The sequence below is a fragment of the Poromitra crassiceps genome (genome assembly GCF_964638095.1).
Source record: "Poromitra crassiceps genome assembly, chromosome: 1".
NCBI lineage: Eukaryota > Metazoa > Chordata > Actinopteri > Beryciformes > Melamphaidae > Poromitra > Poromitra crassiceps.
The window spans coordinates 2,585,967-2,611,257 of record NC_139623.1 but is presented as its reverse complement, the minus strand read 5'-3'; the positions used below and the strand labels follow the sequence as shown (position 1 = coordinate 2,611,257).

General features: G+C 44.5%; 1 protein-coding gene across 1 annotated transcript in view; it reads right to left on the bottom strand.

Moving 5' to 3' along the window:
* Window positions 1–4,931: 4,931 nt before the first annotated feature.
* The window catches only part of eif3ea (eukaryotic translation initiation factor 3, subunit E, a), a gene marked incomplete at its 5' end in the record, with an annotated part of 73,931 nt that continues 53,571 nt past the window's right edge, over window positions 4,932–25,291 (bottom strand). The window contains 3 exon segments of the mRNA XM_083637877.1: window positions 4,932–5,065; window positions 6,256–6,390; window positions 7,214–7,319. Of these exon segments, the coding sequence (XP_083494003.1) occupies window positions 5,030–5,065; window positions 6,256–6,390; window positions 7,214–7,319 (277 nt within the window). The 3' untranslated portion in view covers window positions 4,932–5,029.

The window sequence follows — 25,291 nt, the reverse complement described above, 5'->3', positions numbered from 1 at the left end:
CTTTGTATGAAAAACTTCAGTCTTCGGGGGAGAACAGAGGTCCGAGGAGGAAAACGGTGGTGGTGGTGAGCGGGGGTTCCTCCTCTTAGTAAAGGTTAGATTCCGTTTACCTGCGTTTTCCTAACTCAAGCGTGTCCCACGTCCTGTAGCAGCAAACTCACTTCTGTTGCTTTCTGGGGGGCTGAGAACAGAGATAATAACGAGAGTCGCCCGGTAAGTATCTCATCTCCACTGGGTCGTGTGCGTTTTGCGCGCTGCTGCTGAGGTTGAGCGGTGACTTGACTCCCGACTGGTCCTGATGCTTGCTGCTTTTTCTCATATAGCGCCGTGCTCCTGTCACGTGTGGAGATTTCCAGTTTTCTGTTTCTTCATTTTGAAGATGACATTTCATGGAGTTTCTACCCCTACACACACACGCCGTACGCGCACACACACACACACACACACACACACACACACACACACACACACACACACACACACACACACACACACACACACACACACACACACACACACACACACACACACACACACACACACACACACACACACACACACACACACACACACACACACACACACACACACACACACAAACCGATGTGAGGTTGCCTCAGGGTCCTAGCGAGCGCACAAAACTTAACAGGACTGGGAAGCAAGCAGCCTAAGGAAAAAGACCCTGCAATATCCCTAGTTCCTACAGGGAATTGTAGTGTGTCTGCGGTACCAGACAGTGAGTTTATAGCGCATTTACGGCATTTTTTTTGGACTCCCATGGCACTGGAATATTCCTTGATGCTCTAAATTGCGTAGAAATTCATTATAGGATTACAATAGCTCTTTCCCTAAGGGAGTTTTAATTCAAGGGTGAAATTAGGCAGAGTTGGAGGAAAGTTCAATGACCAATCATATGCTTCCCCCTCTGCAAATCTGTTGAATCAAGACTGAACTGAAATGAGTAAATTGCTGCGTATGGACTCGGTACTGACCGTGGATTATCTCTTTTCCTTTGCTCATCATAGGACTATTGAACAATTAGAGGTTCGCCAGAACGCAAATTTCTGCATAATGTGCGGAGCCTAATTAGGTCAATCATCCCGTCACGCGTCTTTTATTGTGCATCCTAGTATATGCTGCTCCCCCATAATTGTTGGAGAGGCTGTAATTGTGGAATATGCATATGTATATTATTCAATTATTTGAGGGTTTTCTAGGCGCAGGCCTACACTGACCTATGTGACCTCGTATTTACAACCTTCTCATTTACTTCAGTTAAGATTGCAGTAACCGGGGTTTAGACCTCACCTACCTTCTGGGAAAGCCATGTGGGCTGGCACCCCTCCACTCCACAATGAATGACATTCAGAAACTGGCTGCAAGTCAACTCTGCAGATCATTGCAGGGAATAATTACAAGTGGATAAAAAAATCACAGATGAGTGTGCGTCTGCACAGCAGTGTTAAGGCAGAGGGAAGTTAGGGAGAGGCATTTCTGTCTGTTTTTGTTTGACTGTCTTCGGGACATTTCTGACGCTCTATCATCACCTTCAGCAACTGCACCTTGTCCTGATTTGAATAAGAGTTGCAAATGCTCTACCCCCTTCAACCACTAGGTGTGGCACTTAATCTTTTATTTATTCCAGGGAATCCAAGTGAGAGGCAATATTATGGGATCCTTTATTTTGTGCATGTCACTCATTCCTGCACCAGTCACACCAGCGTGAATTCATAATGTATCAATCTTACAGATATACTTTGACACATCAAATCAAATAACATAAATAAACACACACATAATCAAGGAATCTGACCACTTTCCCCCTAAATTTCAGAATGGAAAGCTGAACTCACCTTAAAAAAAAAAGCATTTTTTTTTTTTTTTCAGATAACCTGACAATAAAGTTAAGAAAATTTGATAGGCCTGGCCGTCCCACAGAGCAAACCACACAGACCTCCCATCTTAACATTACAAAGATTAATTTACACGTCCTACACTGGTCTGTACATGAGACACCAGAGTAAGGGAGAATTCTACCCTCAGGCAATAAAAAACACACACACACACACACACACACACACACACACAAAAGTACAAGTTTCCATTTCATCACTGGAAATTCTCGCAAAAAACCTTTTTGCGGGGGGAAAACCTCAAACAATATGTAAAAAAAGAACCATGGAAGTTTCCTCGCCAAAACCGATAGTGACCTTTGTCCTGACTTTTGTTTATTTATTTATTCAGAGAGCAGTGACAGACATTGTGGTCAGGACGGCTGTTAGCCGCAGGCCTGGTATTGGTCTGGACTCCTCTCTAAAACAACATGTGAGAGTGCACTGGTAAGGTGAATGCGATCATTTAGGCCTTGAGGACTTTTATTTTCATGATGTGTCATGGAGAAGGGAGCCGGTAAACCAATCACTTTATTCTCTCTCTCTCTCCATCCCTCCCTCCCACTCCACCAGCAAGAGTGGAGGTGATGTCAGCATTTGGATGGTCTGGCTCCGAGCCCTGGGTGCCATAGCAGCAATGAGGGGAGCTGCTACACTCTCTCCTCCTCAAAGACCCAGACTGGCTGGTCCTCAAGGTGGCTTGTCAGTTTACTAGGTGTGAAAACCCTTGACCGAAAAGAAAACAAACATCCAGGCCATAATGGATGCAGTCCTATCTGTCATTATCAAGGAGAGGGGATGGAGAAGAGTGAGCAAGTCAAAGCTCCACTAGACAATTTTGCATGTTGGCAGGTCCAAATTGCAGTGAGGTACCCAGAAAAACTGTAAGCAAGGTGACGTCCACCTGTGATGCTTGATACCAAAGAAGCTGTCAGCAAGGTGACGTCCACCTGTGATGCTTGATACCAAATGGAAAAGAGACAAAAGATACGTCGATGAGTCCAGCTTTCTTTGAAGAAAGCGCTCACTCACCGCTGTTAACGAGACCCACCCTCACGTTTGATTCAACGCCCTCCTGTGGTGGGTGGACAACTGACCGTACCTGACACCAGCTTTATGTGGTCAAATAGGGCAAGTTTCAGTTGGGAGGGACTGGATGCTCTTCTCCATTACATGAACACTTGGTGAGTCAGGCTGATAAAACGGGTGTATTTGTGCATACAAATCTTAGGAGTACCTTAGTAGTAAGAAAGCTTAAGGCAGGCAGGGAGAGCAATGAAAGAGTGGTTTGTGAGCAGCTGCGATACAGGAGAGAGCGAGACAGAGAGAGAGAGTGAGAGAGAGAAGGGTGAGTTATGAGAAGGTCGAAAGTAGAGAAAAGAGAGAGAGGGGGGGCAGGACATTAAAAAGATTGTGTCCGTCTGGCTAATGCTTTTTATGACTCCCTCATGTCCTCAGATGGGGAGGATGACTGGCAGAGAGTATGACCACTAGTATAACTGTACATCACCTCCGTTTGCCCCCTTCATCCCACATCCCACTCAGTGAGACATATCTGCCCCGGTGCGTCCCACTCAGTGAGACATATCTGCCCCAGTGCGTCCCACTCAGTGAGACATACCTGCCACGGTGCGTCCCACTCAGTGAGACATACCTGCCACGGTGTGTCCCACTCAGTGAGACATACCTGCCACGGTGTGTCCCACTCAGTGAGACATATCTGCCACGGTGTGTCCCACTCAGTGAGACATATCTGCCTCGGTGCGTCCCACTCAGTGAGACATACCTGCCACGGTGTGTCCCACTCAGTGAGACATACCTGCCACGGTGCGTCCCACTCAGTGAGACATACCTGCCACGGTGTGTCCCACTCAGTGAGACATATCTGCCTCGGTGCGTCCCACTCAGTGAGACATACCTGCCACGGTGTGTCCCACTCAGTGAGACATACCTGCCACGGTGCGTCCCACTCAGTGAGACATACCTGCCCCGGTGCGTCCCACTCAGTGAGACATACCTGCCACGGTGTGTCCCACTCAGTGAGACATACCTGCCACGGTGCGTCCCACTCAGTGAGACATACCTGCCACGGTGTGTCCCACTCAGTGAGACATACCTGCCCCGGTGCGTCCCACTCAGTGAGACATATCTGCCCCGGTGCGTCCCACTCAGTGAGACATATCTGCCACGGTGCGTCCCACTCAGTGAGACATATCTGCCACGGTGCGTCCCACTCAGTGAGACATACCTGCCCCGGTGCGTCCCACTCAGTGAGACATATCTGCCCCGGTGCGTCCCACTCAGTGAGACATACCTGCCCCGGTGCGTCCCACTCAGGGAGACATACCTGCCCCGGTGCGTCCCACTCAGGGAGACATACCTGCCCCGGTGCGTCCCACTCAGTGAGACATACCTGCCACGGTGCGTCCCACTCAGTGAGACATACCTGCCACGGTGCGTCCCACTCAGGGAGACATACCTGCCACGGTGTGTCCCACTCAGTGAGACATACCTGCCACGGTGCGTCCCACTCAGGGAGACATACCTGCCACGGTGTGTCCCACTCAGTGAGACATACCTGCCACGGTGCGTCCCACTCAGTGAGACATACCTGCCACGGTGCGTCCCACTCAGTGAGACATACCTGCCACGGTGCGTCCCACTCAGTGAGACATACCTGCCACGGTGTGTCCCACTCAGTGAGACATATCTGCCCCGGTGCGTCCCACTCAGTGAGACATACCTGCCACGGTGCGTCCCACTCAGGGAGACATACCTGCCACGGTGAAGCAAACCACTAAAACACCATAAAACCAACAGACTAAACAGCCATTCATCATTACAGCGCATGAGCCGCATCGCACACAGCAGTCTGAACTGTCCCCACTCAGTGACTCAATGCACACATTAAAACTTCATCAAGTATTACTGATACAAAAACATCTGACCACTCAAACCTCAACCACCGTTTGTAATGTCCAGAAATAAGGTAATCATGGGTGAAAATTGTTTTGTAGGTCATTTTCTTTATTTAATTGGTGATGACTTGAACCAAAGTGCAAAAAAGTCCTCTGCTCCTTGAGGGTATGATGATGCATACAAAAATGGGGCAAAATCCATCCCTCTTCTTTGTGTTGCTAAAATCCAGTTTCTTGACCTGCCCAGTTCGGTGTCTGGAAGAAAAGGGCGAAGAAAACATAAAATTAGAGCATTTTGAGATCTGCTAGAGTGATCAAAACAAACACTTTGTTGTTGATTGTGCGGGGGGAAAGTATGGTACAGTACATGTGCAAGCAGTTAAGTGGTGACGTTTTCCTTCTCGGAGTGTATAATGTGTGTGTTCTATTGGTAGTAGGCACTGGGTGGCTGAGAGAGCTGACAGGGACCCTCAGCAGCCGACCCAGATGGTCGGCAGTAACTGCTCTCTATATGTAAGTGATTTGTAGCCTTGAGGATAGCAGGATGTAATGGTGCTCTGTGAGTTGTTTGCAGCCTCTTTTGTCTAATTACAAAAAGTCCTTAATGAGGGGGGCCTTTTTACAGGACAGGGTTATGGCAGCACTCCCGCAGCAGATATACAAACAATAGGGAGGAGGGTAATTGAGCACATCAAAAGATACCCACCGAAGAGCAGCGCAGTTAAAAAGTGAACATTGAACATGTCTGTCGTAACTCCCTGGCCTAATAACCAACACATCAATCTGCTTTGACAGACGTGCCTTTCTTTACCAACTTCAAGGAGTGGAGAGTTGCGTGAAAGAACGACTGACAGGGCCAGGTCAGAGGATGTGTGTGTGTGTGTGTGTGCGTGCGCGTGTGTGATTATGACATTCTGGGCCGTTGTAGTCGTTTTGAGTGGTCTACTCTACATACCACTCATACGCACAAGGTCAACATCAAAAACACACAAGCGGGATGACTGGACCCAGAGCCAGACATCTGCAGTAGATCCTAAGTGCAGGGAACTCCAGGCTTTGAGTAATGTTCACCAAAAGCCAGTGTGAGAGTCCACCTTATTTACGTCGCCGCGCTGAGTCACCGTGCTCGGGCCTCCTTTTATGGCAGTTTGGAATCTACCTTGTCATTAGGCCTTTGAAGAGCAATGGAGGGATGAAAGCGTTAGCTCTGTTAAACTTGCTCTTACTGGCTTATTTCGTGTAAAGAGAGCTTTTGTTGATGGTTGTTCATCAACATTCTTCGGCCTTGTTCTTCTGAGCTGATCATTGGAGACGCTTTGAACTAACTTGTGTCGACCTTCTAGAGATGTGATCAGTTAAGGGAGAGACGGTGGCCTTTGGTGATGAGTTGGGGTGGAGGTTTGTGTGTGTGTGTGTGTGTGTGTGTGTGTGTGTGTGTCACTCACCTCGTTCCGGGTGCTGTGGGCCTGCTTCTTCTCAATGTTCATGGCCAACATTTGGCTGCGGAAAGACAAGCTCTTGGTCTTCTCGATCACCTGCTGGTAAGGTGATATGGCGTTGTTGCCCATAACCACATGGCCCTAGAAAATGGGACAGCAGAGACACAATCGAAAACAAAGGAGCCAATCACATTTGGCCTTGCAGACACACCATCTCTCAAACACCAACCAGTGGCTACATGGTCACGTTCATATCGAGGCACATCTAGATAATTCTATGTCATTCCAGAGCAATGGGGTATGATTTGCTGATTACAGAGGACTTCTGCTGTGATGTGTATGCCAAAACATGCAGGTTCAACATGGAGCCTCACAAAAGGGACCTAATGAGGGCGAGATATTACGGTTAGAACGTCCTTACGGCAGTGTTTCCCCCTACCATTCTACAGGTCTAGCGACTACAATACAACAATACTGGTGTTGACAGTAATAGACGATGCCAAATCATTCAAAACAATAAGCATTTTGCTTTTAGGAGCATCGGGCCACCGTGCGGCGCGCTGTTCCAGAACATGTCAACGTGTGCCGTTGCCTGGGAAACGCACATCCCATATTACAACTGTTCGCATCACATCCCATAATAGTATGATGATACTTGGGATGCCATTGCGAACATAGATGCGAACAGGTTAGCTAAAAGTTTAGCGCCACCAGCGAGGGCCCCCGCAGTTGCCGTCGGGGTACGTTTCGAAATCCCTCCAGGCCTGAAAAATGTTCTAGGGGAAACACTGCTTACGGTGTACCCTTCAATTACAAATTCATGACACAGATAATGGCATACTTGCACCTTTATCATTCCGGGAGCCACACACAAGGTACAGGTAAAAGGACCATGTTTAAAAAGCTTTGATTAATCAATTGAGCCCTGAGTTGATTGATCGAGGAAGCAGACGGGACGTCTCACCAGTTTGGAGTCTATCTTGGCATCAAGCCTGGCGTTGCGGATAAGGTTGACGATCCATCTCTCCGCCTCCTCGGGCGTCATGTTCAGCTTGTCTGCCAGCAGCATGCTGTAGAAAAGAGACAGACAGGCATCAGGTTCTAATCTTGTTGAGAGGCAACGTGAAGGGTAGTGAGCTTCGTCTAGGTGCTGAGGGAACTGGATTGAGACGATACTGATGATAGGTACAAGGAGCTTTGTCTAGGTGCTGAGGGAACTGGATTGAGACGATACTGATGATAGCTACAAGGATGTACTGTATGACATGTCTAAGAAATCAGCCCACAGCAATGACTAGTATCATGTGGAGACCTCATCTTTGCATTTTGAGGAATTAAATTAGCTGAAATCACAGATGCCCTGGATATGTATAATTCATTTAAAAATAACAACAGGGGGGGGGGGGGGTCTCTCGGGCTTTGGAGAATTTTTTTTGTTTTTGCATATTTTTATTTTCTGTTTTTGCTCCAAGTGAAATGTTTTATGGTCACTCACGATACAGTCACGGTTGGCTTTGTTCCAACCTTAAAACACATTATATAAGGAGTTTTCGAAATGTCTATGGAGAAAACAAATGGGGAACTCACTTCCGGGGCAGGAAACGTCACAGAAAAGTCACGTGACTGTCGAGCTCTATAGCGGAATATTATGAACCAAGTAACTAATGATGAGATAATTGATTCCCAAACCAAATACTAAATGATGTCACAGTAGGAGCCAGCTGTTATGTAAAGGTGGAGGCTGCAGCTCCTTGGGAGAGTTGCCAAGAACTCTGGTATCGGAATCAGTATCGATACATATCCAAATGAATCGGAATCGGATCGGAACTGAAAAAATGTGTATCGGTGCATCTCTGATTTCCGCATTAAGATATCTAAAACCGAGTAGACCTATGTTATATATATTTTTTTGTTGTGTACTTGGGTTTGCATTGCATCAAAGGTTTGCATTACATTAAAGATTTGATGTAATGCAAACCTAAGGACACAAGGACACATTATTCCAAATGTTTCCAACAATGTTCAAACCCAGATAAATCCGTAACTTTATTCAAGGACATGGACCATGTCATTTGGTCGCCTTTCAATGTCGGCAGAGCGCTGGCTGTCACCTGGACAAGTTCAACCAACTATTTTCTTACTTTTTCAATTCACATCACTGTCACTTTTTAGAAATTTGTCGTTTTTTAACCATATATTTTAACTGGATGAAGGATTTTGGTCACCGGATGTCTGGATCTTAAATTATTAGAGAAGCTGAGCAAACAGCTTAGGTCGCTGACTTCCTGTGTCCACCAAAGAACCTTTAAAAAACAGTGAATTTTAACAAAGTGCTTTATTCTTTTCTCTTATTTTTTACCAGTTTTAAATGCAGCACGTCTGGCCACACCGGTGCAAACATTGGCTGAACATTATTAAATTATACATTTGTGCGGGAATTTCCCAGATTATAAGTGTTAGATCTGTAGGAATTGATGAAATTATGTGCAATACCCGCAATCCCGCACTGAAATTCAGGCCCTAATGTTCTATAGATTGCACTACTGCCTCCAGTTTTCATGTGAAAGGAAGGTATTTGCTACAGAAGAAATTGCATGCCAAAAATAAACAAATTATGCAAATGCCTGCAAATTACCAAAATTGTTATTAATCTGTGATTATATTTTTACGTTACATGTTGTAATATGTTAGGTAGGTGCATGCATTTTTACTTTACAAGTTACCAACATGGCAGATCACATAGACTTAAAATCCACAGACGATCTCTGCAGTTATTACAAATCACTTGACGTCCCCAGGTAATATTAGTCCTGTGTGAATAGGGCTTATGTTTAAGTGGCCTGGAAATGAAACTGATGACGCATACATGAAATAGGTAATTGTTGAACCTAATAACTCTATTTAATAACTTTATTTAACACTACATCATGATGGATGCTGCACATTAGGTGCCAAATGACCAGTTGCTAATTACAATCTGACAATGTTAATACATTGAAGTACAACATGTTGTACTTCAGGCTGAAAGTCGTATAATATGAAGGAAGCAAAAAAAACTGCAAAAGCCAGAGACTTGCGATGGCCTTCTACGAAAAGGAGCATGATTTAGAGATTTGTAAGACTAACTCAATTAGGTGTGGTGGGACTCCCCCACGGTGTACGCCTGTTCTCTCCGAGGCCTCTTCCCCTCATACTCTTTGATGTATGTCCTGGTCAGACACACACTCTTTCCCCACCTGATCGCTACAGCCTGACGTGACACCACTGGTCCAAGTAGCTACTGTCCCTCCAAATGAAAGCCAGGTTGGCTGCTCTTTGATACAGCAGGACATGGATGTGTCACAACACAGGGAGGGCGGTAGGAGGGTGGCTGCTATTCTTTGATCCAAAGCCTTCCCCAGTGCAGCTGGCTTCCCTTGTGGCTTTCAAAATAACTAGACCCCCGCAATACCCCCATCTAGACCCCCCTTCCCTACATTTCCTGTCCCCTTCCTCCTGCCCCATTTCATATAAGGGCCCCAATAAATATCCTTGCCCCCTCTGCTGCACTGCCCACAATTACTACAGCAAGCCTCCTTCTCATCTCAAAAGCTAGACACCTAAAACACATACATACTCCCTTATCTCACACACACACACACACACACACACACACACACACACACACACACACACACACACAGTACTTGGTTAAATAGGTACTAATTTGTGAGTGCATACAGCCTCGTGTCCTTGGTGTGTGTGTGTGTGTGTGTGTGTACAAAATAATAGGGGTTATGAGACCTATATAAAAACAATTTACCCCACTAATTATCACTTCCTGGTCCATTAATCACATTTTGTGAGTCTCCTTCAGTGCAGCGGACCAGTGAGTAAGCTAGAATCTGGCCAGACCAAACTATTTCTCACGCTATGGGTCCACAGTCACATCCCACTACCACCAAAACTGGTTTCAACTGTTGCTTCCAGATCCTGACGTCTTCAACACATTCTTCTGGTTTAATGTAACTCATTTATGATAATGTTTGCCTTAGCTCAAGACTAATAAAAAAATGTCTTACATTTATAACCCACAATTCCCTCCCTCCCCTCCAAATGGTGGCAAAACCACATATATTCACCTTATTCACCACGCCCACTTTTTCTCTCTTCCGCGTTCGACGCAACGTAATTGTTCTTCCGGTTCAGCCGGAAGAAACGTTAGTTACAAAAGCACGTCGACAGTGTGTTCTCACTGCCAGTAGCCTAACTACAGTAGGGTTTGACAGATAGCTAGTCCGACCGTTGTCAGCACAGTCAGCGCTCCCGGTCCTCGCTGCTCGTTAAGGATTTCCAATAGGCGTTATTCTGATAAACTGGTCACATATATGTTACGTTCTCACCCGACAAATATCAAAACTTTAAAACAGTTTGGGTTTTTTCTTTGCTTGAAAACAGCTTTTTGGCAAGTCTAAATGACTGCGGTAGGCGTACAGTCCGTGTTTAAAACCGGAAAGACAATTACGAAATGACGTCATGCAGAAGCGTCCTTGTATGGGCAAAGAATAAGGTGAATAAGGGAATGGAAGTTAAATCAGTGTCTGGAAGGGTCATTCAAAGCATAAACAACTAAATAGCATTGCCTCAGCATAATGAACAAAATTAGTTCTGCTCTTTCAGTGCATCATCTATCAGCACTTTCACCACAGTGAAGTGATGGCGAAGGGTAAGGGATACTCAACTCCTAGGTGTGCGTTAAATGATTTTAATGCACGGCGTGGAGGCGAAGAATCACCCGACGCCGCAGGCCTCCGCGAAGTGGATTAAAACCGTTTAACGCACACCTAGGAGTTGATTACCGGTATCCAAAGTAAAGTTTTTCACAAGCCATACCCAGCAACACTTGGGAAAGCGACTAATACCTGGAACAATGATTACCATCCCGTCAGCTTCTCATGCAATGGAAACGGTCGCTGTTCCAATAAATAGGTGGAACCTTGGATATGAGCTGGTATGGTGCAGGGAGTCTAGTCTGCTCAGCTCACAGAAGAACCCTTTAATTGGCTTATCTGTGCCAGAAAGCCATTGCCCAACAGCTAACATTGTTTTGCTAGCAATTTTCAAAGTCAATAACAAAACAGTAATATAACAGTAGCCTATGTTTAACAACAAGACAAGCTTGCTATCCAGCCGTGTTATTGTTCCCAAATGAATATGCAGATTTTCACGAACGATGAGATAGGTTCTGTCAGCCTGAGGTAGCAAGTTTAATAATGTTAGCTGAGCTGTTTAAATTAACAGCTGTGCAGGTTGGGTAGCAGATGAATTTAGAACATGCGATTAAACTTGAGCCTGACTATGTGTGTGTTAAACGGTTGATATAAGAGGATAGAATACAGCATTTGGGGATTGATAAATGTTGAGGTGCACAGGGATCAACCTGTCATCATCGTTTCATGCTGACAAAAAGTCCCACCTCTAGTTGTGCCGGACAGCAGGTTGTGCTTAGGCTCAGGCTTAGGCTTAGGCTCAGCAAAGCCTGTGGAAAATGATGTATGGCAAATGAATTGCCCTTATGGATCATTATTTGGGACATAACAAGTAGGGAAAGTGTCAGCCGTCAAATGACGCGAGTTGAGGTCATGATGGCTAACACATGTCGGCCATCACAGAGTGACACTATTAACACCAGGAAGGGCGGGCAGAGGTTTTGCTTCAGAGTAAGGCGACATTTTGTGGTGCAACAGTCTGCAGGCCAAAATGCTGCTCCTGCAGAGCAAATTCTGCATTGAGGAGGATAGTTGCAGCTCATACTCATAGCTAAAGACAAGAGGATAGTTGCAGCTCATTACTCATAGCTAAAGACAAGATGAGGATAGATGCAGCTCATACTCATAGCTAAAGACAAGAGGAGGATAGTTGCAGCTCATACTCATAGCTAAAGACAAGAGGATAGTTGCAGCTCATACTCATAGCTAAAGACAAGAGGAGGATAGTTGCAGCTCATACTCATAGCTAAAGACAAGAGGATAGTTGCAGCTCATACTCATAGCTAAAGACAAGAGGATAGTTGCAGCTCATACTCATAGCTAAAGACAAGAGGATAGTTGCAGCTCATACTCATAGCTAAAGACAAGAGGATAGATGCAGCTCATACTCATAGCTAAAGACAAGAGGATAGATGCAGCTCATACTCATAGCTAAAGACAAGAGGATAGTTGCAGCTCATACTCATAGCTAAAGACAAGAGGATAGTTGCAGCTCATACTCATAGCTAAAGACAAGAGGATAGTTGCAGCTCATACTCATAGCTAAAGACAAGAGGATAGATGCAGCTCATACTCATAGCTAAAGACAAGAGGATAGTTGCAGCTCATACTCATAGCTAAAGACAAGAGGAGGATAGATGCAGCTCATACTCATAGCTAAAGACAAGAGGAGGATAGTTGCAGCTCATACTCATAGCTAAAGACAAGAGGATAGTTGCAGCTCATACTCATAGCTAAAGACAAGAGGATAGATGCAGCTCATACTCATAGCTAAAGACAAGAGGATAGATGCAGCTCATACTCATAGCTAAAGACAAGAGGATAGATGCAGCTCATACTCATAGCTAAAGACAAGAGGATAGTTGCAGCTCATACTCATAGCTAAAGACAAGAGGAGGATAGATGCAGCTCATACTCATAGCTAAAGACAAGAGGAGGATAGATGCAGCTCATACTCATAGCTAAAGACAAGAGGATAGTTGCAGCTCATACTCATAGCTAAAGACAAGAGGATAGTTGCAGCTCATACTCATAGCTAAAGACAAGAGGATAGTTGCAGCTCATACTCATAGCTAAAGACAAGAGGATAGTTGCAGCTCATACTCATAGCTAAAGACAAGAGGATAGATGCAGCTCATACTCATAGCTAAAGACAAGAGGAGGATAGTTGCAGCTCATACTCATAGCTAAAGACAAGAGGAGGATAGATGCAGCTCATACTCATAGCTAAAGACAAGAGGATAGTTGCAGCTCATACTCATAGCTAAAGACAAGAGGATAGTTGCAGCTCATACTCATAGCTAAAGACAAGATGAGGATAGATGCAGCTCATACTCATAGCTAAAGACAAGAGGATAGTTGCAGCTCATACTCATAGCTAAAGACAAGAGGATAGTTGCAGCTCATACTCATAGCTAAAGACAAGAGGATAGTTGCAGCTCATACTCATAGCTAAAGACAAGAGGATAGTTGCAGCTCATACTCATAGCTAAAGACAAGAGGATAGTTGCAGCTCATACTCATAGCTAAAGACAAGAGGAGGATAGTTGCAGCTCATACTCATAGCTAAAGACAAGAGGATAGTTGCAGCTCATACTCATAGCTAAAGACAAGAGGATAGATGCAGCTCATACTCATAGCTAAAGACAAGAGGATAGTTGCAGCTCATACTCATAGCTAAAGACAAGAGGATAGATGCAGCTCATACTCATAGCTAAAGACAAGAGGATAGTTGCAGCTCATACTCATAGCTAAAGACAAGATGAGGATAGATGCAGCTCATACTCATAGCTAAAGACAAGAGGATAGATGCAGCTCATACTCATAGCTAAAGACAAGAGGATAGTTGCAGCTCATACTCATAGCTAAAGACAAGAGGAGGATAGATGCAGCTCATACTCATAGCTAAAGACAAGAGGATAGATGCAGCTCATACTCATAGCTAAAGACAAGAGGATAGATGCAGCTCATACTCATAGCTAAAGACAAGAGGATAGTTGCAGCTCATACTCATAGCTAAAGACAAGAGGAGGATAGATGCAGCTCATACTCATAGCTAAAGACAAGAGGATAGATGCAGCTCATACTCATAGCTAAAGACAAGAGGAGGATAGTTGCAGCTCATACTCATAGCTAAAGACAAGAGGAGGATAGATGCAGCTCATACTCATAGCTAAAGACAAGAGGAGGATAGTTGCAGCTCATACTCATAGCTAAAGACAAGAGGATAGTTGCAGCTCATACTCATAGCTAAAGACAAGAGGATAGATGCAGCTCATACTCATAGCTAAAGACAAGAGGATAGATGCAGCTCATACTCATAGCTAAAGACAAGAGGATAGTTGCAGCTCATACTCATAGCTAAAGACAAGAGGAGGATAGATGCAGCTCATACTCATAGCTAAAGACAAGAGGATAGATGCAGCTCATACTCATAGCTAAAGACAAGAGGAGGATAGATGCAGCTCATACTCATATCTAAAGACAAGAGGATAGATGCAGCTCATACTCATAGCTAAAGACAAGAGGATAGATGCAGCTCATACTCATAGCTAAAGACAAGAGGAGGATAGATGCAGCTCATACTCATAGCTAAAGACAAGAGGATAGATGCAGCTCATACTCATAGCTAAAGACAAGAGGAGGATAGTTGCAGCTCATACTCATAGCTAAAGACAAGAGGAGGATAGATGCAGCTCATACTCATAGCTAAAGACAAGAGGATAGTTGCAGCTCATACTCATAGCTAAAGACAAGAGGATAGTTGCAGCTCATACTCATAGCTAAAGACAAGAGGATAGTTGCAGCTCATACTCATAGCTAAAGACAAGAGGAGGATAGTTGCAGCTCATACTCATAGCTAAAGACAAGAGGATAGTTGCAGCTCATACTCATAGCTAAAGACAAGAGGAGGATAGTTGCAGCTCATACTCATAGCTAAAGACAAGAGGATAGTTGCAGCTCATACTCATAGCTAAAGACAAGAGGAGGATAGTTGCAGCTCATACTCATAGCTAAAGACAAGAGGATAGATGCAGCTCATACTCATAGCTAAAGACAAGAGGAGGATAGTTGCAGCTCATACTCATAGCTAAAGACAAGAGGATAGATGCAGCTCATACTCATAGCTAAAGACAAGAGGATAGATGCAGCTCATACTCATAGCTAAAGACAAGAGGATAGATGCAGCTCATACTCATAGCTAAAGACAAGAGGATAGTTGCAGCTCATACTCATAGCTAAAGACAAGAGGATAGATGCAGCTCATACTCATAGCTAAAGACAAGAGGATAGATGCAGCTCATTACTCATAGCTAAAGACAAGAGGATAGTTGCAGCTCATACTCATAGCTAAAGACAAGAGGATAGTTGCAGCTCATACTCATAGCTAAAGACAAGAGGATAGTTGCAGCTCATACTCATAGCTAAAGACAAGAGGATAGTTGCAGCTCATACTCATAGCTAAAGACAAGAGGATAGTTGCAGCTCATACTCATAGCTAAAGACAAGAGGATAGTTGCAGCTCATACTCATAGCTAAAGACAAGAGGATAGATGCAGCTCATACTCATAGCTAAAGACAAGAGGATAGATGCAGCTCATACTCATAGCTAAAGACAAGAGGATAGTTGCAGCTCATACTCATAGCTAAAGACAAGAGGAGGATAGATGCAGCTCATACTCATAGCTAAAGACAAGAGGAGGATAGATGCAGCTCATACTCATAGCTAAAGACAAGATGAGGATAGTTGCAGCTCATACTCATAGCTAAAGACAAGAGGAGGATAGATGCAGCTCATACTCATAGCTAAAGACAAGAGGATAGTTGCAGCTCATACTCATAGCTAAAGACAAGAGGATAGATGCAGCTCATACTCATAGCTAAAGACAAGAGGATAGTTGCAGCTCATACTCATAGCTAAAGACAAGAGGATAGTTGCAGCTCATACTCATAGCTAAAGACAAGATGAGGATAGATGCAGCTCATACTCATAGCTAAAGACAAGAGGATAGTTGCAGCTCATACTCATAGCTAAAGACAAGAGGATAGTTGCAGCTCATACTCATAGCTAAAGACAAGAGGATAGTTGCAGCTCATACTCATAGCTAAAGACAAGAGGATAGTTGCAGCTCATACTCATAGCTAAAGACAAGAGGATAGTTGCAGCTCATACTCATAGCTAAAGACAAGAGGAGGATAGTTGCAGCTCATACTCATAGCTAAAGACAAGAGGATAGTTGCAGCTCATACTCATAGCTAAAGACAAGAGGATAGATGCAGCTCATACTCATAGCTAAAGACAAGAGGATAGTTGCAGCTCATACTCATAGCTAAAGACAAGAGGATAGATGCAGCTCATACTCATAGCTAAAGACAAGAGGATAGTTGCAGCTCATACTCATAGCTAAAGACAAGATGAGGATAGATGCAGCTCATACTCATAGCTAAAGACAAGAGGATAGATGCAGCTCATACTCATAGCTAAAGACAAGAGGATAGTTGCAGCTCATACTCATAGCTAAAGACAAGAGGAGGATAGATGCAGCTCATACTCATAGCTAAAGACAAGAGGATAGATGCAGCTCATACTCATAGCTAAAGACAAGAGGATAGATGCAGCTCATACTCATAGCTAAAGACAAGAGGATAGTTGCAGCTCATACTCATAGCTAAAGACAAGAGGAGGATAGATGCAGCTCATACTCATAGCTAAAGACAAGAGGATAGATGCAGCTCATACTCATAGCTAAAGACAAGAGGAGGATAGTTGCAGCTCATACTCATAGCTAAAGACAAGAGGAGGATAGATGCAGCTCATACTCATAGCTAAAGACAAGAGGAGGATAGTTGCAGCTCATACTCATAGCTAAAGACAAGAGGATAGTTGCAGCTCATACTCATAGCTAAAGACAAGAGGATAGATGCAGCTCATACTCATAGCTAAAGACAAGAGGATAGATGCAGCTCATACTCATAGCTAAAGACAAGAGGATAGTTGCAGCTCATACTCATAGCTAAAGACAAGAGGAGGATAGATGCAGCTCATACTCATAGCTAAAGACAAGAGGATAGATGCAGCTCATACTCATAGCTAAAGACAAGAGGAGGATAGATGCAGCTCATACTCATATCTAAAGACAAGAGGATAGATGCAGCTCATACTCATAGCTAAAGACAAGAGGATAGATGCAGCTCATACTCATAGCTAAAGACAAGAGGAGGATAGATGCAGCTCATACTCATAGCTAAAGACAAGAGGATAGATGCAGCTCATACTCATAGCTAAAGACAAGAGGAGGATAGTTGCAGCTCATACTCATAGCTAAAGACAAGAGGAGGATAGATGCAGCTCATACTCATAGCTAAAGACAAGAGGATAGTTGCAGCTCATACTCATAGCTAAAGACAAGAGGATAGTTGCAGCTCATACTCATAGCTAAAGACAAGAGGATAGTTGCAGCTCATACTCATAGCTAAAGACAAGAGGAGGATAGTTGCAGCTCATACTCATAGCTAAAGACAAGAGGATAGTTGCAGCTCATACTCATAGCTAAAGACAAGAGGAGGATAGTTGCAGCTCATACTCATAGCTAAAGACAAGAGGATAGTTGCAGCTCATACTCATAGCTAAAGACAAGAGGAGGATAGTTGCAGCTCATACTCATAGCTAAAGACAAGAGGATAGATGCAGCTCATACTCATAGCTAAAGACAAGAGGAGGATAGTTGCAGCTCATACTCATAGCTAAAGACAAGAGGATAGATGCAGCTCATACTCATAGCTAAAGACAAGAGGATAGATGCAGCTCATACTCATAGCTAAAGACAAGAGGATAGATGCAGCTCATACTCATAGCTAAAGACAAGAGGATAGTTGCAGCTCATACTCATAGCTAAAGACAAGAGGATAGATGCAGCTCATACTCATAGCTAAAGACAAGAGGATAGATGCAGCTCATTACTCATAGCTAAAGACAAGAGGATAGTTGCAGCTCATACTCATAGCTAAAGACAAGAGGATAGTTGCAGCTCATACTCATAGCTAAAGACAAGAGGATAGTTGCAGCTCATACTCATAGCTAAAGACAAGAGGATAGTTGCAGCTCATACTCATAGCTAAAGACAAGAGGATAGTTGCAGCTCATACTCATAGCTAAAGACAAGAGGATAGTTGCAGCTCATACTCATAGCTAAAGACAAGAGGATAGATGCAGCTCATACTCATAGCTAAAGACAAGAGGATAGATGCAGCTCATACTCATAGCTAAAGACAAGAGGATAGTTGCAGCTCATACTCATAGCTAAAGACAAGAGGAGGATAGATGCAGCTCATACTCATAGCTAAAGACAAGAGGAGGATAGATGCAGCTCATACTCATAGCTAAAGACAAGATGAGGATAGTTGCAGCTCATACTCATAGCTAAAGACAAGAGGAGGATAGATGCAGCTCATACTCATAGCTAAAGACAAGAGGATAGTTGCAGCTCATACTCATAGCTAAAGACAAGAGGATAGATGCAGCTCATACTCATAGCTAAAGACAAGAGGATAGTTGCAGCTCATACTCATAGCTAAAGACAAGAGGATAGTTGCAGCTCATACTCATAGCTAAAGACAAGAGGAGGATAGATGCAGCTCATACTCATAGCTAAAGACAAGAGGAGGATAGATGCAGCTCATACTCATAGCTAAAGACAAGATGAGGATAGTTGCAGCTCATACTCATAGCTAAAGACAAGAGGATAGATGCAGCTCATTACTCATAGCTAAAGACAAGAGGATAGTTGCAGCTCATACTCATAGCTAAAGACAAGAGGATAGTTGCAGCTCATACTCATAGCTAAAGACAAGAGGATAGATGCAGCTCATACTCATAGCTAAAGACAAGAGGATAGTTGCAGCTCATACTCATAGCTAAAGACAAGAGGATAGTTGCAGCTCATACTCATAGCTAAAGACAAGAGGATAGTTGCAGCTCATACTCATAGCTAAAGACAAGAGGATAGTTGCAGCTCATACTCATAGCTAAAGACAAGAGGATAGTTGCAGCTCATACTCATAGCTAAAGACAATTCCTTCAAAGTGATCCCACAATCAGGACTGCTCTGCAACTGTGCATGCCTTGTAAGGCATGCACAGAAGAACTACATGAAAATAGTCAACATCTTGTAAGGGTGACACTCCATCGTAGCCCAGTCCTGACATTCAGAAAAGCCCTTACACTTATTACCCAACAATCAAAGGTAAATAAATATATAAATCACAAATACAATTTGTTATGATTCTGATTTTCCCCGTGTGATTAAGTGATTGCCGCGCAGGGGCCCTGGGTGTTTTGTTTGACAATTTGGTAAAGTGGGGGCACATGTCAGTCAAGCCCAGGTCAGATATGATGATCAAAACAAACATGCTCCGGTTTCCTCGCCGGGGAGTTAGGCTAACCCCTAACCCCTCTGAACGTGATCTCTCCAGCATAACACAGGAACACAGAGTGCCCCAAAAGGCCCAGGGCCATGGCCTGGTACCAGCCAAAGTCATGTAATCTAATTTATAAAGGAAAGTCTGGCAATGTTTTCCTTCTAGGAAGGACATTTGTATATCAGAGGGGCTTGTTGTTATCTGGTCGTCTTTCTGAAACGTCTTGAACAGCTAGCCGTTCTTAGACCTTAAAGGATAATTCCGTTTTCTACACCCCAGACCTTATTTCCAGCTTAAAATATGTTTTACTCACTCAGAGAACTTTGGTTTCATTCTGATGGTCATAGAAGATATTCAGGTCAGAGTATAGTCCAAACGGGCCAAAACGGGGCATATGTAGTACAGACTGTAAATAACATATTTTCTGCAATGTAAGGGTTCATATCCTCATAATATCTCATTCATAAATTAACGTGAATCCGTCTAGTCTCCTCCGGGCTGCCTCGGACAGCTTCGGGCAGCCTCGGTTTCCTCATCCGGGACTGTGAATCCAACAGAGGCATTCCTCCTCTGTTCTCGGCCGTGCAGCGCTTGTTCATCACTGGCCTGGGGTTTCTCTCTCTCTCTCCTCGTCTGCCAGAGTCCTGCACGGGTCCAATTTTGCAAACCCGTGCCCGCCCAGACCCGTCAATATGAGAACCGTGCCCACCCCGTTACCCGTGATGATCTCAAAAACGCCACCCCCCCCCCCCCCCCACACCCGTTAATATAAGACCCGTGGCCCGACCCGTTACCCATGATCAATGAATCACACAGCCTAGAAACACAGACGCTCACTTTGAACCAAAACAAACTGCCCAGGAGGCTAATAATTAGCAGTCTCTAGCTGAGACTCATCACATCACCTGTAACGTTAGCAGTAGCACTTAGCAGCAGCAGCTAATGTTAGTTCAGTAACCTAACCAGCTGGTCAGCACTATCAGACAACACAGTGTTGTGCAACAAGCAGACTTACCAAATATTTCCATCAAAAACATGTCTGGTATAATCCACGCTGCCTTTATGATCGCTGTTCCGCTGACAGAAATGCAGTTTTACAATGTCCTATAACTAACGTTATCTCTCCACCACTTGCACGTTGTTATGGAAACCAGAGAGCGTCTTGTTTTCTCCAGTCACGTTGACTCCCGCGGCTGAGTTTTAAATGTTTATGTTGTGCAGTCCGTAGCATCAAACAATGCAGTATGCACACTTGAAACATGCCAGTTATGTAGAGAAACAAATCGTAAAACAACTGTTTGACAGGGGGTAAAAAAATCTATCCTCTCGCTCTGTCTGCCTGACACACACACACTACCCACATCATGCACCAGAGATTACCGTAGTGACTGTGAATTCAGCCTGAGCACAGAAACATACATGGCTCTAATACGGTCAATTATTGTTCCCAAGCACTGCCCACCCGCGTTTAGTTCATGTTTACCCATGCCCGTGAATCTATAGAAGTATTTTTTTGACCCGTTAGACAAGCTTTATGCGGGTAACCCGCGGGTACCCGACCCGTTGCAGGACTCTGTCGTCCGCTCTTCAATTTCGATTAGCTCTTCATCCGCTGTTGTAAACAAGTCGATAGTCGTGGGAAAATGGCCCCGGTGCGCGGTGATAGCCAGGTAGACAAAGGAGTCAGCAGGAAACTCACGAGACTTCAACGGGACTTGGGGCGAGAGTTGGATTCACAGACCCCGGATGAGGAAACCAAGGCTGCCCGGCTGCCTGTGTACTACGTATGCCCCATTTTCGCCCGTTTTGGCCAGTTCGGACTGTACTCGGACCTGAATATCTTCTATGGCGATCAGAATGAAACCAAAGTTCTCTGAGTGAGTAAAACATCGTATTTTAAGATGGAAATAAGGTCTGGGCTGTAAAAAAAACTGAATTATCCTTTAAGAGAGAGAATAAGAGATGTAGGGGAATGGGAGAGAAAAAAGAAGGGAGATGAGAGAGGGGCAAGGGAGTGGGCTGGACTTACACAAGCTACACTATTGACATCCGCTGGCCCTTAAGCCAAGCAGACAGCCTCCATGACTGGTTTTGTTTTACACAACCATGGGCCTGTTCCTTGGTGGAGAGGGGATCACTTGCATTTCAACCCCTTGCTCACTCTGGCTCCTGAGCTTTCCACTTCAGGCTTCAGGGGACTCCTGTGTGTCTCAATACCAACCTCACACTCTGTGAGAGAGGTCAGGCATGGGGGTATAACTAGGTTAGAGCAGAAAGGGAAGGGGGGGGTTCTTTACATGGCTGGGCTAAAATGAATGCATTGTTAAACACTAACATATGATAGTGTTTGAAAGCCATTTGGAGCAACCTCGCTTTCAGCTTGGGGTAAAATTGATTTTTCGGGGAAACCGAAATGACCGTGTGGTCTTTCTAATGACTCAATTGTGAGGTGGAAAGATCTTCCATTTTACGTCCAAATACACAACACAATCCTTCCAACTACCAGTGAGCTGTTGTGTACAAATACAATGTGGTGATGGGGTAAAACTGTCCACTGCCGACCATTTCCAGTGCAGTGAGGGCTAAATGATCATGTCTCAAGCACTTACTTCAAACGTCAAAGGACAAGTGTGCCAGTTGAGGTCAACATAGGGTCTTGCCACTGAAACATCAATGTAAGAACTAAGAGAATAAGCTCTGTAAATCAAACAATGAAAATAAAACTCAATTGGAAACACACACACACACACACACACACACACACACACACACACACACACACAAAAGTCTAGACAAAAGGATGTGTGTGTATGCAATTACGAGTGCAGGCTTGAATCATGGGGTCACATTTTCACTGCCTACAGTACGTTTTACATAAGCCTTTATTGCAAAAAATAACTCAATTACGCCAACTTCTGGTCTACTTTTGTGTCCCATGCCGTGGGCAAAAGGCAAGCTAAATATCTGTGAAACCATCATGGCCAATAGCTGTAAAAATGGCCTCATTAAAAACAGGCATCAAATTCATTCGAGTCCATGCTTGGGTGCTGTGGGCTTCTGGGTAGAGAACTAATGACTTGGAATTTGGGCGTGGGTCAAAAATAGACATGTTCTGTCCATCGTCATAACAACACCAAAAATAAACACGGAAATCCCTGACACTGACCATGATGTGCATTCCTGCTTTAGAAACCTCAACAAAGACCCCCAAACACTGAAAAAAGGTGAAAAGTAGAAAACTCACCATTCAACTTCCTATTTCACTGTTACCACTAACCTTTGTGGTCTTTAACAAGTAAATGGATCCAATTGCAGTAAGACTGCCAAAAAGAACCAGGACTCCTAATCAATTCCAGACAATCTGCAACAGGAGATTTGGACAGAGCCTGATCATGTTCCATGGTTCAACCTTGACTACAGACCTCCACAGCTCTATATAACAGTCAATGCAATCATTTTTGTGTCAAGAGAAGTCATTCATTCCCTCTTCCCACTGAGCAGCGTGTGTCCGTGGTAGCATATTTGAAATGCAGGTCTGCCTTCAAACTTTGAACATCACTAATATGCCTGAGGGGCAATATAAAGATGAGGACTCGCTGCGAAGGGTGGATGCTCTCTCTTAAGATGTCTTTCTCTAAAATTTATGTAAAGAGGCAGCCAAATCCTATAATCCCTCTTAATTGCAGACAATTACTATACTCCCCTAATGCTCACTATAATTAGCATTGACTAAATTTCTTGGTTTTGGTGGGCATCCAAGGTCAATTTAATTTTCATGTAACAACACTGTATTTTGAACTAGGGGTCAATAGAGACCGTCAGAACCCCCTGACCTCCATCCACCCAACGAAAGGGAGCTGAAATGTTCCTGTCTGCTACAGCAGCTGGCAACGTCTAAAGCTGTCTAAACCCTGACCTCTTCTTGGGAGAAACCTGTCCATGAATTGGTCTCGCTCAGGTGGTCTTTTAAAGTTTAGTGAGCAGAACAACCGGTGGAGACCTGGAAGCAGTTAAACCTCCCAATGCTTAATCCCCAAGATGTGTGGGGGCAGCAAGGATGTGTGTGGGGAAGAGGGGCAATAAACACTTATTTGTGGAGAACATTCAACTAATCACAAGGCCGATGGTCTTGCTTCCTGCCCGGGGTCTCCGTGCTAATCTAGTGACAGCAAATGTCACTTCCTGCTATAGTCTTCTGAGATCCGTATGGATTCTCTGCAAGACGCACTTAAAGGATGGCTTTACCGATAATCAACCCACTTTGTATCATTAATAATCGCGGTAATATAAGCACATGGGCAGTGTTTACCTTCTCTCTCTGTTTTCCTCACGGAGATCTCCCATTTCCTCCTCTGGCAAAGCGTTTCGTTGTGACGCGTTTTACGTCACAACGCGTCACAATGGAACTGCGGAAGTTCTGCTCGAGACGCGGAATCTGCTCCAACGGCCGGCTGTTTTTGTTTATTTTTTATTTTTTAAGTATGCGCACATCCATGGAGAATCGCATCTAGAGCCTTAACGAGCCTTAATGACTTGCAGCTGGCGGGGGCGGAGTTTCTGCAGGTATAGAAAGGGAGCATTTTTCTCCATGAGGGAAAACAGAGAGAGAAGGTAAACACTGTGCATGTGCTTATATTACCGAGATTATTAATAACTAGGCATTCGATTCCCAGGCTCGCTCACCCTCCCTGCAGCTCACCAAGCTGGCCCTCGCATACACAGCTCGGCCGATGCGTGGCCTCGCAGCTTGGCTGCTGCGTAGCCTCGCCTGCCCTATTGGCGTGCACGCAATGTCTCCCTCTCTCTCTCTCAGTCTCTCCCCCCTCTCTCCTTCTCCTCTCCCTCAGTCTCTCTCCTTCTCCTCTCTCTCCCTCTTCCTTAGTCTCTCTCGTGTGTGTGTGTGTGTGTGTGTGTGTCAGGCAGTGTGACAGATGTCACAATGCCTATGTATGACATCATCATTGATGACATCACTCATGTCATCAGTGACATTATCACTGATCTACAGCCTTATGGCAATTAATCTGCCCTAATTAAAAAAATATGGCTCCGTCAGGTCACCCGCACGGGTGTTCTTTACACCCCCTGAAACTTTCAGCCCGATTGCACGTAAAATGGCATAGCTGTGGTTGGACAACATTCTTGAAACAGAGAAACAGTCCACATATGCCAAATGTATAATAATAATATAATAATATACTAGTGGACCCGTGGGGACCCCCCTGTGAGTTAGGCCCCCCTGGTCTGGAACATGACATCATCACTGATGACATCATCATTGAAGTTATGACATCACTGATATTGGTAAATGGTAAAATGGCCTGCGTTTATATAGCGGTTTTATCCAAAGCGCTTTACAGTCAGTAGGTACATTCACCCATTCATACACCGATGGCGGCAGGTTACCACGCAGGGTGCTGGCACACCATCGGGAGCAATTTGGGGTTCAGTATCTTGCCCAAGGACACTTCGACACGCAGACCGGAGGAGGCGGGAATCGAACCACCGACCTCTTTTATCCAAAGCGATTAGTGGACGACCCGCTCTACCTCCTGAGCTACAGCCGCCCCATAGCTGATATTTGACATCACATCATCAGGTAATTAGGGCAATAACCTAATTAAAAAATCCGGTCAGGTCACCCGCACTGGTGCTCTTTACACTCCCTGAAAGTTTCAGCCCGATCTCACGTAAAACAGCATAGCCGTGGCCGGCCGAAATTCTGCTCACACGCACACGGTGGTGCTACTTCTGGGGTGTGCTGCTGTTACAATACTGTAACGTTAAATATGAATCATGTATCGCAGATGATCGCTCATTTTCCGTCGTCTGGTCAGATCAAACGATAAGATGCAGATGTAAATTCATAAAGATGT